The sequence below is a fragment of the Formica exsecta genome, unplaced genomic scaffold (assembly GCF_003651465.1).
Source record: "Formica exsecta isolate Colony F162 unplaced genomic scaffold, ASM365146v1 scaffold768, whole genome shotgun sequence".
NCBI lineage: Eukaryota > Metazoa > Arthropoda > Insecta > Hymenoptera > Formicidae > Formica > Formica exsecta.
Genome location: NW_021853535.1, coordinates 80,758 through 99,736, shown reverse-complemented (window position 1 = coordinate 99,736; position 18,979 = coordinate 80,758). Strand labels below are relative to the sequence as shown.

The following is an 18,979-nucleotide window of genomic DNA, read 5'->3' as shown; positions in this document are numbered from 1 at the left end:
TCAATTATGAATAAATTTCTTTGAAAGAGTGAAAGGAATAAGAGTCAATGTAAATGAGACATTTTTATTTTTACAAAGCATTAAAAATAATGACAAACAAATGAAAATAAAAATAAAAGGTTTTTTAGACTTTTTTATGAAAGACGTCTTATTGACATCTTTGTTGCCATTCTATATAAATTCGAAAATGAATAGAAAAAAGAACACATCAAGTAAAAGCTTGATTTTATTTATCTGGCTTTATAAAAAAATACATGTCAATGGCATGATGTGTACGTGAACAATGTATGTAATACGATTGAAGTATATATATATATGACTGCTTTTACATATCTTAGAATTAAAATCTATTATTATATTATATTAAGAATATTTTTCAACAACTTCTATATACGATTATTAGTGTCTTGCATGTGTACGGAATCTTTCTTAGGGAATAAGTATAGTTTACAGAGCGCACATATCGGATGTTATCATGTTTCTCTCTTAGAATAAAACAAGGCGTATAATAATATCTTAACAAAAGCCAAGCAGAGACAAAAAGAAAGTGATATCGCTATTTAATTCGCGTTGCAAAATTAATACATGAACAAACAATATAAAATAAACAATTATAATTGAGCGACAAATCGCCATATTTACGAAACTATAAATAGAGCTCAAATTTTCCGACTAATTAAAATCTTGGAAAGATTTATTTATATATTGTACGTATATTGAATATATTTATATTCACACACGCGAATATGTAAATAACATTCAACGTACAGATATCAGGTCGCGAGAAACAAATCATAAGATGTTAAGAATTCAGAATATCCGGAAATAGTAATTGTGCGCAATAACATAATACGTAGATCGCTCTATATGATGTGAAATCTAAATTCAATTAATTGTAAATGTCGCGTAAACTATACTTCAGTCCAGTATCTTTTTTACTGTTACTAGGGTTTGCGTGTGATATTTTGTTATTCCGATATTATTTCTCGTATGAATCTTCAAAATTAAATATAAATCTCTTTATATATACTTTATATATATATATGCTTATAAATTAAATTAAAATTAATAAGTACATAAATTTGTAGCATATATATATATATATATGCTATAAATTTATGTGTTTGTCTACTAGTCTAGCCTCTGTAGTCTCTGTAACGGAGCTTGTTATTTGTTGACGGAATCTGCATTGTACATTGGCTCGTGTGTCCCATATGTTCAACCGTCGCGTCGCTTACAATATTTCTACGCTATTACGCGATATTGTCCGAACTTTTTCTCTTCTGATCCGGTTTATTTGGATGGATAATTTTTTACGTATTATTATATCGATAAAACTTATAAGTATACGATAATAAAAATTTCGTGTTCTTATATTAACCAGACGGTTGTCGAAACTTTCGTAATCTATTCCATTCATGAATAAATTTCGATGTATCGAATGCGTTCATTTGATATCTTAAGAGATAAAGATTAAAATTATTATTCGTTTAACTTGTATAGTTTCGTAAGTAGAGCGCGAGACGTTCTTTTTTGGCTGCCATTGTACTGTTCCGACACAAATCGGCTTGTATTGTTTCGCTAATTTACGCGTCATGAACTAATACAATCGCGGAAAAACGATAAGTCTTCCATTCTTCCGTCCTGATATAATTGGATACGTAACAATGTCATTGTTTCGCGTAGAAAATGTGATATCGCTCGTAATATCATCGCGAATTGGAGATGTCTATTGAAAGAAAATGAAGCTGGAGACTTCAAAGTTAAAAGGAGTCTTAAAGATTCGTCTCTTTTATATCCTTCAGAAGAGCAAATAGCATTTTCGTTTGTCGCAGTATTCTATTTTTATGTCTAAGATTATAAATGATCTTAATTCCAGAATATCGACTTCTAAAACTGCGCTTGCGGATAAGGCCTTAACTCATTTCGCCAAAAACGGCTCTAAAATACCTGCAAATTTTTTTGAAGATTTTGGTTTGAAAAAGTAGGCGGCACATTAGTGACAATACTGTAGATCTCATCTATTTTAGAAATACCGAACTATTTCTCTATTCTGGATTTTTTTCAATATCCATTCTTTTCTAATAACACACAGAATGAAAACATCATTGTGCACTTTGTCTTTCGCTTTCTCACTCTATGTATGATTACATGATCGTGCGACAAACGTGTAATACAGCACAAAAAGAGAATTAGAAACTAGTTTAAAGAAGATAGTTGTTTCAAAATAGAGAGAATAGAGAATAATCTAGAATAGAGGAGATCTATATTATATCTTATCGTATTTCATTAGTATGCGTCATGTACGCTTTATCGCATAAATTACATTCGATATATTCAAAATGTATATATTATGTTCACATATTTGTGTGCATCATGACTTACAACTATGCCTGAATAGTATTTGACTTCAAAATATATATTATGCATACAAAATTAAGCGCACAAAATTAAAAAATAAATAACCTCGATTATACGATATTAAATTAATAAAATAGAAATATAATTCAAGTTTTTTAAAGAACAATCTTCATGCGCGAGTATCTACGTATACATCTGGAATGTGCGTAACTCTATGATAAAGTATACATGACGAGTTTTAATACAGGAGCCATATTAAAAAATATTTAGATCATGTGTGTATGTGTGTCTGTGTATGTGTGGATATCGACAATCCTTGCATTAGATCCTGGCAATGTCGATCGTTAGTGGCACGAATAATTTAGACCACGTGTCATGTTGCCTGTTGATTCTCCTCTTGTTCAGCAAGTAGAGAAACGCCCGACGAAGACGGATCCGCGTTATTCTCGTTCTCGTCTTGTTCATAAAGCAGCGGCACCGCCTGCTGGTTGTTGTCGGTCTCCGAAGGCCTTCTGCTCTGCCCCGGCAAGAATGACATTGGTATCGTTCCCGAGGGCGTCGTTGGCGCGGAGCGCGACAACCATCGCTTGGTTTTGCTCCGCGAACTCGGCAATCCCAACGGCATGTACAACTTGCCACGGGTTCTCCTTACTTTATACGAGCCGACATCGCTAGGACTTAGAGGCCGTTGTTGCGTAGTACCATCGCTGTTGGTTACGTATAAGATCGGGGTCTGGCAATTTTGCTGGCAATGCACGGCGGTAGCATGTCCGTTAGACAAATGAGGAAGTTGCTGTATCTTGTCCAACAATTCCCGCAACTGGAAAACGGTAATACAAAGGACGTGTTGTGAGAATGTATAAAGATGTTTCCATTGCATAAGAAAACTTCATTTAAATTTAATCGTGTTTTATGAATCTCTGAAGTATTTCTTTTATAAAAAAAAAAAAAATGACAATTAACATTAGAATGCCTTTTGTGCAAGAATATAAGAAACATATTTTATACATATTTTTTTATTATAAGACGTCCATCCAATATTATTATCAAAAATATTTTCGTAAGAGAATTTGTAATACTTTCATGTATATATTTGGTAGTCTCTAAATTAATTTTTAAATTAATTTGTTGCAGTGTAGAAGCGTGTACCTCTATTGTCGGGCTGGTAGCCCTCGGCGGAGAACAAGGCGATTGAGCAGCTAGGCTTGATATGTCAGAGGTTGTTCTGTGATTTGTCAGCGAGACGACCGAGCCAACGTCTCCGGTCTCTCTTCTCTCGCACTCCGCCGCTGATAATTCGTCAACGCTGTTGTTGCAGGAGTACGGCGGTGGAATAATAGTGTTCGCTTCGTTCACCACGTTACACATAAAACTGGAGCTCAACGAATCCAACGTGCTCGCATGAGACAGTGATCTGAAATAGCGCATCACAAAACCGGAAGTTCCTTTGCCCGAGGTGTCGTCGTAACCGATCACCAATGGATAAAGGTCTGGTTTCGCAGTCACCTAGACATAAAATTAAAGTACAATGAAAGTAGACTTATAATTTATATTATTATTTAATATACTAGTCTATTTAACAAAACAACATAGCATAAAAATACACATATTTATTTCCAAATATATAGAAAGAAAATTTTGTTTCGTGCAATTTATAGAGAGAAAGCGAGTGAAAGACAAAAGATGTACGTATTCTAAATTGAAATTTTTTGCAGTTACCTCGTTGTACGGCGGTGGTAACGCCTGGACGAAAGAACTACATCGGCTGTAATGAGGAGGTGGATACCACGGTCCTGAGGAGGTTCTTTCCGAGGAGACGGAATCTTCCGACAGAGCCGCACGACGACGTTTCCATAGCCAGAAGCCGCATATTGCGGCTATGGCCAAGACTGCGAGCACTGCTGCCCTGTAAACAAAATACAATACTCATTATTATATTCCATTTATATAATAACAAACGTGACACGTAGAATCGTTATGCATAAAATGGAATTATGTTAAAAAACGATGCTGCAAAGGTGATCGATTAATTTTAAAAATGAGCGATAAATAAAAGGGACAAAAAATGATTTCTTTTTCACTTTACGTCGACGTTTGACGAGAAATTAATGGATATACCAACCACAGGTACCAATAAGTCCAAATCAAGAAATTGAACATCTCTGAAACGTGAGGATGTACCGGTGTAAAGACACTATAACAACAGCCATGAGTACAGCACTCTTTCGGAGGAGAGCAGCTGAAAAATAACAAATTCGCATTTTTCTATCTACGTTTCGTTTTGCATATCTCATCTCGTTACATGGAGTTTATTATTTTTACTATTTAGTAATTTAGTTGTAAAATAAAGAACTTACACGTGCCCTCCATTGCACAGCCTAGAAGACACCTTAAAAGGTAAACAAAAAATAAAATATAGTTGTACAATTATATATTTCTCGTATTATAATATTTTTTTTTATAATAGACAGCAAACGTAATTATTTATAATAACTATATTAATTGATAATTGAACTGGGGAAAGGGGAAGATTGTTAATCTTTTTATTAAAAATTATAAAAAAAATTGAATAAAAATATCTCTATTAATGATAAACTGCATTTTTCATTTCAGATAATTATAAGAATACGATGGTAAAATGCTGTTTAAACAAAAACGGCGAGTGCGACAGTGATATCCTCCATGAATCGACGAGGATCGCGAAACGATGGACGACTGTCCGCGACAACTATCCATATTTAATGGATAGTTAACCCATTAAAGGTCAGAGTTATGCAATATGAAGCATTTTAATTATACATATATATATATAAATTACAATTGATTTCTAGAATCATTCAATAATCTCTATTGATTTTGACTTAAAAAGATTGCATTCTATCTTTGGATGATTATTGGCTGTTACGTAAAATTAATTAAAGTAAGATAATGAAAAAAAAAAACGTAGAATAAAGAATTTATCTTCGCAAACTCCTTCGATTTACCAATTTTCGGGAAAAAAAAATTGCTCCCGTATATTCGTGAAAATTAGATACAGAGGAGTTTGAAAGATGATTAATTTATTAATAAAATTTCATTGCAACATTTATCAACTAAGATCAATTCTGTTTGAATATGAAATCTTGTTTCGCAGAAGAAGTGTGAAATGCGTTGGCCGTTAATGGGATAAAAGGAGCATGGAAAAGACTTACGCATGAATGGCAAGCACAGCGACATACGGACTTGTATTGATCGACAGCGCGAGGAGCCGAACGCGAATAGGGGCTGTACGGACGAGGGTGCGAAACGCATGTGTCACCTTCTCTTTTTCCCTTCGCGCGAGATTACATTGTTATCCTAGATGACAGGAGGCAACGCGGACGCGATCGGATCGGATGCGCTCTTGTGCTCTGTTCTTACTTGATCGACGAGCGACAACAGCGTCAACGTCAGCGTGGCTGTCACGAGCGGTGCACCGAATACGCTACTCCTCGCAGCGGTTTCCACCATAATTCTACCACGGGACTGTCGTGTGCACGTGTGTGCACGTCGTTTACAGCAGCAGCTACGCGTGCACCACCTCCTCCCGTGCGTGTACGACACCGCACGCACGTCTAGCACTCGACGGCACTCGCCGCGTGCTCAGGAACCCCTGCCTTCTGCATCCATGCGCATCGCGTGGCAAAGCGATTGCCGTCAGTCCGGCGCAGACGCGTGACGTAATTGCTTTATTACGAACGTGCGTATGTGTGCGCGGAGCTAGTATTCCAAACTTTCCCAAAATTGTTATGTTTGATGATAACCATTTTTTTTTAATTTTTATATTGGAATTAATCCAAGAAAATTTGCTTGAAAATTAAAGGTGTTTGATTTGGGTGTCGTTTGTATGGACAAAATGTCAGATACGTCTGAAGATGAACTGGTAGCAGAAATCGCAGATTTGCGAGCGTTGTTGCATGCGAAAGAGGTTAAACTGGCACGTTTGCGACGCGAGAAACAAGTCACGCAGGAATATGGCTTGGACAATGATGAAATTCGCAGATACAGTCGACAGTTATTCTTGACAGAGATTGGCGTGCAAGGTACGCTGTAAGATTTTCCATGTAGCATGCATAAAGAAAAGTTTCATAATCCAAGTACTTTTGTACATTATAATACATTGTAATACCAAATCTTGTAATTCATATATATATAAATATATATAAGGATTATTTAATATAAAAAAAGTGACATATATAATCTCTTATTATGATTTTCAGGTCAAAAGAAGATAAAAGATAGCTCTGTACTTATTGTAGGAGCTGGCGGTCTCGGTTGTCCAGCTGCATTGTATTTAGCTTGTGCCGGCGTTGGTCACATTGGCATAGTTGATTATGATAATGTTGAGATAAATAATCTTCACAGACAATTATTGTACACGGAAACAGATGTTGGTACTGCTAAAGTAGTTGCAGCAACAGAAAGCATTAATCGGTATGATGATATTAAGAGTTAAAATTGTGTATTAATTGGAAAGAGATTTATCTCTATTTATATTTTATTTTCTTTATTTTCTCAGGTTAAATAGTTATGTAAAAGTCACTCCATATTGTATCCAGCTGACTAGTAAAAATGCTTTGAATGTCGTAGAGAATTATGACATTGTGATAGATGGTACAGATAATGTAGCAACTCGTTATTTATTGAATGACGCGTGTGTATTGAGTGGGAAACCATTAGTTTCCGGATCAGCGCTGAGGTTTGAAGGTCATTTGTCAGTATTTAATTACAACAATGGCCCTTGCTATAGATGCGTATTTCCTGAACCACCATCACCGGAAACTGTAACAAACTGTGGAGATGGAGGTGTCCTTGGTGCAGGTGAAGCTCTTGTAATAGCAATTTTTTATACATTTTTATACAAACTAGATTTTGATTTCATCTTTTCTTTTTCTTTCTGTATTTTTTATTATTGGATAATAGCTGTGGGAGCAATTGGTGTATTGCAAGCGCTAGAAACATTAAAAATAATACTTAACATGCCCGATATGATTTCTGGGCGACTTTTGTTATTTGATGGTACGGAAACAAAATTCCGTAATGTACGCTTGCGTCCAAAGAATACGGATTGCGTAATTTGCGGACAACATCCCGTTATACATGAATTAATAGACTATGAGGAATTTTGTGGTGCAAAAGCAAATGACAAGGATCCTAATTTAAATTTATTGAGAAAAGAAGAGAGAATATCGGCTGAAGAATATAACGACATCGCAAAAGTCGATTCAAAATCTCATATACTGATCGATGTACGTTCACCTGAAGAATATGAAATTTGTAGTTTACAAGATTCCATTAACATTCCTTTTACACAACTTAGCAAGGATCATAATTTAAATCTAATAAGGAATAATGTAGAAAAAGCTCAAGAAGAACATTGTCCAGTAGATAGTAAGTTTTATTAATATTTATAATATTGTAATTTTTTTTTCTTTTGAGAGTTAAATTATCTTTATTATGATTGAGAATTAACTTTATTTACTCTTTCAGTGTATATTCTGTGTAGACGTGGTAATGATTCACAAAAGGCCGTGCAATACCTGAAAAAGTTATTTACAGATGATACTTTACGAATAAGGGACATAATTGGAGGTATTCATGCTTGGAGCAATAAAATTGATCCAAAGCTTCCTAAGTATTAAATCTGTAAAAAAAACGACGAAAGTACATAATGTTTGTATGAAAGATATATTTTTTATTCAATGTGCCGGCGTTGGTCACATTGGCATAGTTGATTATGATAATGTTGAGATAAATAATCTTCACAGACAATTATTGTACACGGAAACAGATGTTGGTACTGCTAAAGTAGTTGCAGCAACAGAAAGCATTAATCGGTATGATGATATTAAGAGTTAAAATTGTGTATTAATTGGAAAGAGATTTATCTCTATTTATATTTTATTTTCTTTATTTTCTCAGGTTAAATAGTTATGTAAAAGTCACTCCATATTGTATCCAGCTGACTAGTAAAAATGCTTTGAATGTCGTAGAGAATTATGACATTGTGATAGATGGTACAGATAATGTAGCAACTCGTTATTTATTGAATGACGCGTGTGTATTGAGTGGGAAACCATTAGTTTCCGGATCAGCGCTGAGGTTTGAAGGTCATTTGTCAGTATTTAATTACAACAATGGCCCTTGCTATAGATGCGTATTTCCTGAACCACCATCACCGGAAACTGTAACAAACTGTGGAGATGGAGGTGTCCTTGGTGCAGGTGAAGCTCTTGTAATAGCAATTTTTTATACATTTTTATACAAACTAGATTTTGATTTCATCTTTTCTTTTTCTTTCTGTATTTTTTATTATTGGATAATAGCTGTGGGAGCAATTGGTGTATTGCAAGCGCTAGAAACATTAAAAATAATACTTAACATGCCCGATATGATTTCTGGGCGACTTTTGTTATTTGATGGTACGGAAACAAAATTCCGTAATGTACGCTTGCGTCCAAAGAATACGGATTGCGTAATTTGCGGACAACATCCCGTTATACATGAATTAATAGACTATGAGGAATTTTGTGGTGCAAAAGCAAATGACAAGGATCCTAATTTAAATTTATTGAGAAAAGAAGAGAGAATATCGGCTGAAGAATATAACGACATCGCAAAAGTCGATTCAAAATCTCATATACTGATCGATGTACGTTCACCTGAAGAATATGAAATTTGTAGTTTACAAGATTCCATTAACATTCCTTTTACACAACTTAGCAAGGATCATAATTTAAATCTAATAAGGAATAATGTAGAAAAAGCTCAAGAAGAACATTGTCCAGTAGATAGTAAGTTTTATTAATATTTATAATATTGTAATTTTTTTTTCTTTTGAGAGTTAAATTATCTTTATTATGATTGAGAATTAACTTTATTTACTCTTTCAGTGTATATTCTGTGTAGACGTGGTAATGATTCACAAAAGGCCGTGCAATACCTGAAAAAGTTATTTACAGATGATACTTTACGAATAAGGGACATAATTGGAGGTATTCATGCTTGGAGCAATAAAATTGATCCAAAGCTTCCTAAGTATTAAATCTGTAAAAAAAACGACGAAAGTACATAATGTTTGTATGAAAGATATATTTTTTATTCAATAATATATCTTGATCGAGATAATGCAGTTATTTATATTATATTTGTACCCAGTTTTTTACTTATATGTTATCAGAAATTACATCTTATGTATATATATATATATATATTTAATTCGAGTATGTTTCTATTTCTGCAAGAGTTAGACTAGTTTCTGGACGTTTATAATGAGACTCTGGTAGGCTCCTTAATTTTTCTGCTGCTTGTTCCGGCGTTAAATCCCTTTGTGCTTGAGCTAAAAGTTCATAGCCGACCATGTGTTTCTTTATTGTAGCAGATCGTAACAGAGGTGGTAGATATATCCCATGAAAGGTCCAATATGGATAATCGTGATTGAGATATGGACCTGTTGGAGCGCCTTTAATTGCAAATCGATAAATCAGTAACATATAAATAATGAAAATAATATGTAATAATTATTTTTTATTTACCATGCCATCCCATCGAGTATGGAAAAGAGCATTGGAAGAGATTATCATATTTAGTACATAATCTCTTCATGATGACAGATAGAGATTCTTGTTGACTGTCTGACAAGTCTTGCATTCTAGTAACTTGCTTCTTTGGTAATACCATAGTTTCATATGGCCAAACTGCCCAAAACGGTACTACGACTATCCAATCACGATTCTCGATTACAATGCGATCCTGCAAATAATAATAATTCAGGTAATATAATAAAAAGTACATAAAATAATGCTGAATGCATAAATTGTTAATGTTAGATCTTTTATGCCATTATGAAATATGTACATTATTTATAATAACTCTAACACCTTCTTTAGGACCTCCTTCTGCATGTAATCGATGAGAAGAGGTTTCTTGTTACGCTCATAATAATCGCTGAGATATTTGTCTTTTATTCTAGCTTCGTTTGGTAAAAAGGAACTGGCCCATATCTGACAATGAGGATGTGCATTGCTGCAACCCATCAGAGCGCCTCTATTTTCAAACACCTGAACCCAAGTCCATTTCTCACCCAACTCGAGCATCTCAATGATCCACCTGTTACATTCTACAATGTTTATTTCTCAAAAGTGATGAATATTCCAGTGCATACCTACTGAATGTTACTCACACCGTTTGACCACTTCCTTGATCTCGTGAATCTTCATCAAAGCTATTGTTACATTCGATTTTGGATGAAAGCACATCACTTTACAGGTACCTTTGGCAGATCCCATTTGAAATAATTCGTCCTCCATTTTGGGTGGGTCAGGTACTGATTCCAGTAAAGCAGGAAAATCATTTACGAACGAAAATGTATTTTGATACATTGGAGTTATCTATAACACAAGATAGCATTTTAAATTATCTAATAATAATAGAAAGGAAACTATTAATTTATACTGAACATAAATTATAAAGGACAAAAAATTTATCACGAAATTATCTGATGAGTTTTTCATTATTATATTAAATTGTTAAATTTGAAATCATACTTTTTGTCCTGTGTACCATAAAGATTTCTCGAAAATGAATAGTAGATTGATATAAATAGAAATAGAGATAATAGCATGATATTGAAATATGAATATTCTATCAAAGTTAGAGAGTCAAAAAAGAATCATGATATTTCAGTTACAGAAATCATAAAACAGCAAAAAAGTACATTATTTGTACTAATAAAGCATAAGCAATTAACTAACTTTTCCACTAGCTCTGATATTTCCTGGGCAAAGTGGATTTTTTGGATCATAATCTGGAAGATCTTCATCTATACTAGGTTCTATCTGTCCTCCCCAAGGTCGCTTCATACGATGTGGAGACACAAGTACCCATTCTCCTCTTAAAGGATTATATCGTATATGCTGATGTTCTGCAAAGTGATTAAATCTTAATAAACTCTTATAAAAATTTAAAATTAAAATGCTGCTATATATATATCTAACCAGTTGGATTAAATGCTGATGTATCTTCTGGATGTATGTTTTCTGTTCCATGTTTGGATTTGTACAATGATTCATCACCTATTATAAATTGATGAATTTAGGTAATATATTCTTTCAAAATATTATTCTAACATTATCATACGATATAAACTTGCAAAAGAAATATAACAAATTTATATATGTCAATTGAAAGTGCGAAGTTATATAACAAACTATATACAATGTTCTTATCATTTTGATTTCTGATTACATAATTCATTCTCTGTGCATTTTGTAATATCATATATAATCTTAGATTATATAAAAGATAATATAATAAAATATTGTTATATTTACAATTTCGCGTTATCTGAAATTGGTTGCTTATCAATATAAAATATATTTGTGCCTTTCTTTCTTTACAGCAAATATATACAGAATAATTTGAATCAAATTTATCCTTTCCGTACGATGTATCTCACATTATGCATTTAATAGAATGTGCATTAAAAAATAGACAATACTAATATTAAACATATAGTATAATTATCACGCTTACCTTTGGCCGACATTTATGCATGAAAGTCTTAAAAACTATTAATTATTTTGATAATGTGCTGCACAAGTTCAGTGATTGATAAACGTGTGTCCACTTCGTTCCTTCATCGCGTTTATTATGTGAGTTCGCTGAGTTGCATCTTCGTGCAGATAACGAGAATATGAGATCTAACCTTCAGTTTTGCCGCTTACGTCGCAATTGATAATAAAAAAATAAAGTTTGATTCAAATTATGTAAGTTGTATTTGTACGTACATACATACCCCACACATACACGCACACAAATATGATATAGATAATGTTTCGAGCGAGGAGAAGCGATTATTTATTATTATTACACTGTATATTTTCGTGCGTAAAAAACATGGATGGTAATCAAAATCGTAGAGTAATGATTTATTAAAAGTTACATTTCTTGAAATTAATAAATTTGTCGATATATATTGATCGAATAAAATATAAATATACCTCTCGCTTTTGTAACATAATCAATATAATATTTATCGTCTGCATAATTATCTGTACTTAATTTATGTGTAAAATAATTCATATTATATAACAGAATATTTTTTTATTAGCAAATTCAATTACATCATTATTTTATTCATTAAATATATATTATTATATTGCAATTAGTACAATAAGTGAACGTGATAATTGTAATTGATTGATCCATAAACACATCATTTAATGGTTTAATTACAATAACATATAAGATTATATTAAATTTTCATAATAAAGTAAACAGAAAAAATCTGTTATATTGTATTTTGATGCTCTAACTCTAAATAATGATTTTACCAACAGTGTCGAAAAATGATGGTCTTGGTAATTTCTAAAGTGGATAGTGAATATAGATGACGGTACCGTAAAAAAAACAAGGTGTATCTATCTGTGTATCATTTTCGAGAAAACGCAGTAGTTGACCAAACAGCCAAACAGAGACCAATAATAATTTATGAACGGAAATCCAACAAGGACAACACAGAAGAAGAGAGTATTAGGCCCTGCGCACAATAGAGAAAATATTAGGAATAGGAATAAAATATTAAATATCAGGAGGAGCAATTTGGAATTATTTTACTTCAAACAAGGGAACGGAATGGATTAACGCATAATGAAATAAAAAAATAAAAATTAGAAATAATTAATCCATTCCGTTTCCTTGTTTGAAGTAAAATAATTCCAAATTGCTCCTGATATTTAATATTTTATTCCTATTCCTAATATTTTCTCTATTGTGCGCAGGGCCTTATAATTCGCGTAATAATTTAATAACCAACAACAGGTTAACGTGGGAATAAGATAGGAGAAATTATTTATAGGATAATGGAACCTCTTTCTGAGGCATGTAGGAAAATGGAAGGAAAGAAGTTTATATGATAAAATGTGGAGAAAACCTCTTTTCGAGGCATGTGGGAGGATGGGACCCGGGCGGAATCGAACCTGGAATCTCTCGATTACCAGGCCGCGACTCTACGCCCAGGCCACGCATCGCCCAAACATGGATGTAAATTGGTACATAGGCCGGTATTCATAGTCAGTTCTTATTTCAAGACTGTCTTAAGTAATGTCTTAAGATGCTAATACGGCTCTGTGATTGGTTTAGGACATCTTAAAATTGTGCTTAAGACGGTCTTAAATATAAGAACTGACTATGAATACCGGCCTATGTACCAATTTACATCCATGTTTGGGCGATGCGTGGCCTGGGCGTAGAGTCGCGGCCTGGTAATCGAGAGATTCCAGGTTCGATTCCGCCCGGGTCCCATCCTCCCACATGCCTCGAAAAGAGGTTTTCTCCACATTTTATCATATAAACTTCTTTCCTTCCATTTTCCTACATGCCTCAGAAAGAGGTTCCATTATCCTATAAATAATTTCTCCTATCTTATTCCCACGTTAACCTGTTGTTGGTTATTAAATTATTACGCGAATTATAAGGCCCTGCGCACAATAGAGAAAATATTAGGAATAGGAATAAAATATTAAATATCAGGAGCAATTTGGAATTATTTTACTTCAAACAAGGAAACGGAATGGATTAATTATTTCTAATTTTTATTTTTTTATTTCATTATGCGTTAATCCATTCCGTTCCCTTGTTTGAAGTAAAATAATTCCAAATTGCTCCTCCTGATATTTAATATTTTATTCCTATTCCTAATATTTTCTCTATTGTGCGCAGGACCTAATCCTAAAGAAATAGAGAAATAGAGAGATATAATTTTTTACAGAAGCATCTTTAAATTAACCAAAAGGAAATTGTAGTTGAAAAGAAAGATAGTTATTTGTGATGCTATATCGATAATTATAATTTAAAATCGCCTCTATATGTAAATTGCATTGTTGTCAAAATTGTATACAAATTAATCTCGACATTAAAAATCTTATTGTTAGTATCAAAAGAGCGTTCTAACAGAGCTATCATCCCTCGGTACAAGCTACGCGTAATCTTTTCCCTTACAAAAAAAAGGAGAAGGGATTGTGTCGGAGGGTGCGGAAAAAGATCTTCCGTGAACTAATTCGCGAGAGATTCTCTCGCGGGTCATTCGAAACGTGATATGGGCGAAATTCCAGCGCGGCTGTTACAACGAGAGACGCAGACACCATATTTGAAATTCAGATGCTCGGATTGTTTCGCTAAATCAAGAGAAATGTGGCCCCGGTGAGTTTCAACGGCGAAATATCGCGCGCCAACCCCGTCAACGCACCGTGTAAGCCACCTTCATTCCATCGTCTTTCTCAGGCGGGCGGGGATGGGGGCGGCTCGCGTGTGTGTTTACGGCTAAATCACTTTTGTTCTCGTCGGGTGTCGCTCCTCCAGCAACACATATTTTCAACTCTCTCCACCTACCTTGATAGCATCCCTAAAGATACGGTCGATTTGGAGAAAAAGAAACAAGAGAGATGCAGAAACATTTCGTAATAAAAGTAAAACCAGATTGTTCGTATCAAATATAAAATATATTATTACTTTATGCTCTTATTTTAAAACAAACATCCTTGCAATCTTATGCTAAGAGAATTTTCTCTGTTTTTTATTTATATGAGATAGAGTTTCTTTCGAATTTAATTTGTGTAATTTCGGAAAATATATAACATATCAAGATTGATAAATTTAAATCCATGAACAATGTTTGTACTTTCGTATAAGTTTAAATCTGATCTTCACGACGACGTCACTCACATATGTTGCCGTGCATATATACGAAAGAAAAACGTGCAGCATCCTGGAAGTAGCAAAGTTTTTCTATTACCAGATAACAATAGGCCTAGACGGCAGGGGAAGATTTGTGATTGTGATACGGAGGGAAAAAGAGGAAAGGAAGGAAAAAGGACGTTTCCGAGAGTGAAGAATCGCCGATTTTAATGGTCCTTTGTTAGAGCCGCGGCTGTTCGCGGCGAGGAAAAGAAAATCAATACCGTGCTTCGTCTTGAAAAGAGAGACCCATTTAATCCCTCGTTAAGTTCATCTAGACGCGTATTATTCTTGTCGTCGAATTTGATTCATCAACAAGAGTCATCGGAAATGTGTTTAGTTTTGTTGTGATACGGCAATTTTTTAGAACACCTTAATGAATGTATAAGGGTTGGTTATATTTCGCGTCTAAAAAATGCATCTAATACGAACGCGATTAGGACGAGATTACAAGTGTAAATCGTGCGCATTCCACGAACATATATGCTTACAATTTCCCTTCCTTATTCTCCCTGCTTCTCACTCGGTAGGAATTCTCATAGCTCTTTGAAAATGAACGGGATGCATTAATACGCAGACGCGTATCCCTCCACCGTAGCAATAACTCAGGGCCCTTTTTAGGCGATCGAGGATGATTTAACGTGTATTGTTGCACTGTTCGCACGTTGAATTTATGACGATTGCGCCCTGCGCTGCAACTGGTATAGCGGTAACAACCGCTATTCTCGTTACACCTATTATGCCGTAACTATTTTTATGGGCGCATCTTTTTATGGATCCAAAAACGCGTGAGTGAGAAAAAAAACGCGATGGGAACGCAAGAGAGATAGAAAATTTCGACTACCTGCTCTCATTGTCTGAAAGTGAAGCAGTTCTCGAGTTCTACCACTTTATTCCGCGTTCTCTGAATGGAGTACCGCAAAGTCTCGCTCTATGGGACTTTATGTGGGACCGCGGAACGACGATTCAGTTTATAAAACCTTTCTCTCTCTAGTTTTTCCTTCCGATTTAGCCGTCGCAACGAATTGTAGCATCCTCGTATTCATCTCTCTTATGTCAAAAAATAAAAAAATAATAACAAAATTACCATGCCATATTAACTTGAGGAATCTGTGCAAATCTTTGTTCCTCTTTCATTTCTATACTTTAATCCTCCAAAAATTAAAACTGCTTTTCGCAAAAAATTTGTAATTGTAACTAATAGATACTGAGCCGAAAGTATTCTTTTGTTTGCGTTTTCGACTTTTGTCTAATTAATTTTCTTGGGACATATATATTTTTCTTGTATAAATTATAAATATCTATCTATAAAGTTAATACGCTGATTATATACAACGTTGAATACGAGGTGTGACTGTAAATTGTTCGGCATTCTGTTTTAAAACAGATACGCCGGGCAAGAGTCGATAATCTCGTCTTTGTGTACAGCCTCGGATACCACAAAACTGTTGTCACGCAATTCTTTTTCACAAGACCGGAGAACGGTCAATCTCTCGCTGAGAGTCTCGGTCATCCGTCGTGTTTTTGCTCTTGCTTTCGACCCTCTACTCCACGGCATTTTTGCCGGTAAGTGTACGACAGTTTTCGGCGCCATAAATATGCTGAGCGCATTTGCAAGGGTGGGAGCCTCTCTTTGTTTGCTCCCGCTGGCGAAGTTTGCAGTGCGGGACCGGAGTGGGTGCCAAGAGGAAGGGAGAGAAGAGGTGGTAGAGTGAGGAGGGAAGAGAGGAGCATTGGGAGACGAAAGTGGGTCGTGAGGACGCTGGAAGGGGGAAAGGGACAAGAAGGGAGAACCAAAGTGAATCCAGCGAGGAAGGGGCCACAGAGTTGAGTGGGGCCATAGATTCTTCTTCTAACGTAACTTTCGGCCAAAATAGGCGGTCCTTGGAATCTAATTATCGGTACGCCCGCTGGAAACTCTTCGGATTATTTATGCCTCTTCTTTGTTCGGCCACGGCACAGTCCCGCTCGACGGCATAGGGAACAGGGCGGCACGGGAAGAAAGATAAAAAGACACCGCTCGCGGAATACGACGAGTACATCGCTATCATAAGAAATACTAGACAGGACGCATCTCCCTTCGATCGATAGATGATGTAATCGAATGTCGCGAGATTCTCTCTTTGTCCGTCAGTTTCGCGCGAATGCCGCTGACATAAGATGTAACCAATGCACGTATAGCGCATCAAAAATAGCGGTGCAATGTGATAATACGATTTGCAATTTTAAGGGATACAAATTTGGCGATCACGAAAACCGAAATCTACCACGCGGTCTTTGATGCAAAATAATTTACGGCTTTTCGAAAGCGCACACGTGTACAGTTGCACGCGTGAGTGCAATTATACCCGCGGCGACGAGACAAAGGCTCGCTCGGTTCGCCGAGCATCGTGCACAGAAGGTACAGCGAAACGTGACGCGTTAATAAAATAGCGGCCTTTAAATGAATTTAAATTAGGTGGGTTGCGTTGTGTGTACAGTGTGTACACAAAAGTATGTATACTACAGACACGATGCTTGTATGTGTAGTTACTCACAAGAGAGAGGCAACTACGATTTTTCCTTCGACGTTGTATGACAAATGTGATGGCGCTATAATCAAAAGTACACATATCACTTCCGTAATTATTTTACTATTAATATTATGAGTTTTATGAATATTATGGTATTTACTTTACTTTTTTTCTGAATTAATTTTCTACTTTACTATGAGTTAATCCTTGGATGTAAATTGGTACATATCTGGTACATAATGTATCAATTTTATTCAATATGATATTTTCAATTTGCATAATTTCAATATTTTATATATTTTATATAAAATATCATATTGGATAAAATTGATACATTATGTACCAATTGGCATTCACGTTTCGGGTAACACAGTACTACTGCCTTATTAACATTGCTCCACGCGAGTATGTAGTTCAGACAGATGGCGTAATGCAACGGCTTAAATTTCGTGGACGAGATTTCTCGGAGCATTGGTCATCTCTCCCCTCATCTCTGGTATTATAATTCGCGTAATAATTTATACAAAATGTAAGTGTATATTTTATATCTATTTTACAATACGATTTAAATTCTAATTCATTCTTTGGCATTATGGCATCGAATATAATCTTAATCACTGTGCACATTTGTACATATAAATATGTATTTGAATTTGCCTTGTTTCCAATTTATTTTTATGAATTTAATGTTTATTTATATATATAATTTAATTATATTTAGACAAAAAGCACTTTTTAGCATTATTATTGATTGAGCAATATAATTGTTTTTTATAACAGGTCTTCTCTAACCAAGCCAAAATCTGAAATGACGCCAGAGGAACTGGCAAAGAGAGAGGAAGAGGAATTTAACACCGGACCTCTCTCTGTTTTAACACAATCTGTCAAGAATAATACCCAAGTATTGATAAACTGCAGAAATAATAAGAAGCTGTTGGGACGAGTAAAGGCATTTGACAGACATTGTAATATGGTTTTGGAAAATGTAAAGGAAATGTGGACGGAACTTCCACGTACAGGAAAAGGCAAAAAAAAGGTATGTCTAATGATTACAAATGCATTTGTGGAAAAACTAAAATTTCACAAAATTAACTTTATTATCGAACAATACTTTTATAGAAATTTATTTATTCAATAATTAACAGTATATTGGTTGTGCTTAAGACGGTCTTAAATATAAGAACTGACTATGAATACCGGCCATAATGTATCAATTTTATCCAATATGATATTTTCAATTTGCACAATTTCAATATTTAATTTTTTCACGATTTAATATTTTATATATTTTATATAAAATATCATATTGGATAAAATTGATACATTATGTGTACCAATTGCCATCCACGTTT

General features: G+C 34.6%; 4 protein-coding genes across 7 annotated transcripts in view; 2 read left to right on the top strand and 2 right to left on the bottom strand.

The window, feature by feature from the left end:
• Positions 1–213: 213 nt before the first annotated feature.
• LOC115243956 lies at positions 214–5,921 on the bottom strand. Of its 3 annotated transcripts, XM_029821283.1 has the most exons (6): positions 5,761–5,921; positions 4,719–4,750; positions 4,484–4,600; positions 4,081–4,267; positions 3,511–3,867; positions 214–3,181 (listed from the first exon to the last, which is right to left on the bottom strand). In XM_029821283.1, the coding sequence occupies exons 1-6, from the start codon at positions 5,848–5,850 to the stop codon at positions 2,735–2,737; spliced, it is 1,230 nt and encodes a 409-aa protein (XP_029677143.1). In that variant the 5' UTR covers positions 5,851–5,921; the 3' UTR covers positions 214–2,734. The 3 variants fall into 3 exon arrangements, with proteins under 3 accessions (XP_029677143.1, XP_029677144.1, XP_029677145.1); XM_029821284.1 differs by lacking the exon at positions 4,719–4,750 and having other exon boundaries at positions 5,553–5,921; XM_029821285.1 differs by lacking the exon at positions 4,719–4,750.
• Positions 5,922–6,041: 120 nt separating this feature from the next.
• LOC115243955 (adenylyltransferase and sulfurtransferase MOCS3) lies at positions 6,042–9,507 on the top strand. 2 transcript variants are annotated; one of them, XM_029821282.1, is made up of 6 exons: positions 6,042–6,422; positions 6,600–6,697; positions 8,101–8,216; positions 8,302–8,603; positions 8,706–9,173; positions 9,273–9,507. In XM_029821282.1, the coding sequence occupies exons 1-6, from the start codon at positions 6,227–6,229 to the stop codon at positions 9,422–9,424; spliced, it is 1,332 nt and encodes a 443-aa protein (XP_029677142.1). In that variant the 5' UTR covers positions 6,042–6,226; the 3' UTR covers positions 9,425–9,507. The 2 variants fall into 2 exon arrangements, with proteins under 2 accessions (XP_029677142.1, XP_029677141.1); XM_029821281.1 differs by lacking the exons at positions 8,101–8,216; positions 8,302–8,603; positions 8,706–9,173; positions 9,273–9,507 and adding exons at positions 6,899–7,200; positions 7,303–7,770; positions 7,870–8,077 and having other exon boundaries at positions 6,600–6,813.
• Positions 9,458–12,250, bottom strand: LOC115243957 (probable galactose-1-phosphate uridylyltransferase). Its single transcript, XM_029821286.1, has 7 exons — positions 11,914–12,250; positions 11,376–11,453; positions 11,133–11,302; positions 10,564–10,769; positions 10,260–10,488; positions 9,915–10,131; positions 9,458–9,841 (listed from the first exon to the last, which is right to left on the bottom strand). The coding sequence occupies exons 1-7, from the start codon at positions 11,924–11,926 to the stop codon at positions 9,594–9,596; spliced, it is 1,161 nt and encodes a 386-aa protein (XP_029677146.1). The 5' UTR covers positions 11,927–12,250; the 3' UTR covers positions 9,458–9,593.
• A 5,729-nt stretch (positions 12,251–17,979) lies between these two features.
• Positions 17,980–18,979, top strand: part of LOC115243960 (probable small nuclear ribonucleoprotein Sm D2) — a 1,713-nt gene continuing 713 nt past the window's right edge. The window contains exons 1-2 of the mRNA XM_029821290.1: positions 17,980–18,156; positions 18,408–18,663. Of these exons, the coding sequence (XP_029677150.1) occupies positions 18,155–18,156; positions 18,408–18,663 (258 nt within the window). The 5' untranslated portion in view covers positions 17,980–18,154. The remainder of the gene's footprint in view (positions 18,157–18,407; positions 18,664–18,979) is intronic.

Bases quoted from the DNA above. Each gene is read 5' to 3' on its own strand.
- LOC115243956 (XM_029821283.1), bottom strand. From the start codon at position 5,850: ATGGTGGAAACCGCTGCGAGGAGTAGCGTATTCGGTGCACCGCTCGTG. The intron at 4,268-4,483 runs GTTGGTATATCC...TTTTGTTTACAG, and splicing joins TGGACTTATTGGTACCTGTG to GGCAGCAGTGCTCGCAGTCT. The intron at 3,868-4,080 runs GTAACTGCAAAA...TTTTATGTCTAG, and splicing joins TACCACCGCCGTACAACGAG to GTGACTGCGAAACCAGACCT.
- LOC115243955 (XM_029821282.1), top strand. From the start codon at position 6,227: ATGGACAAAATGTCAGATACGTCTGAAGATGAACTGGTAGCAGAAATC. The intron at 8,604-8,705 runs GTGAAGCTCTTG...ATTGGATAATAG, and splicing joins TGGAGGTGTCCTTGGTGCAG to CTGTGGGAGCAATTGGTGTA. The intron at 9,174-9,272 runs GTAAGTTTTATT...TTACTCTTTCAG, and splicing joins AGAACATTGTCCAGTAGATA to TGTATATTCTGTGTAGACGT.
- LOC115243957 (XM_029821286.1), bottom strand. The intron at 11,303-11,375 runs GTTAGATATATA...ATCACTTTGCAG, and splicing joins ATCAGCATTTAATCCAACTG to AACATCAGCATATACGATAT. The intron at 10,770-11,132 runs GTTAGTTAATTG...CTTGTGTTATAG, and splicing joins ATATCAGAGCTAGTGGAAAA to ATAACTCCAATGTATCAAAA.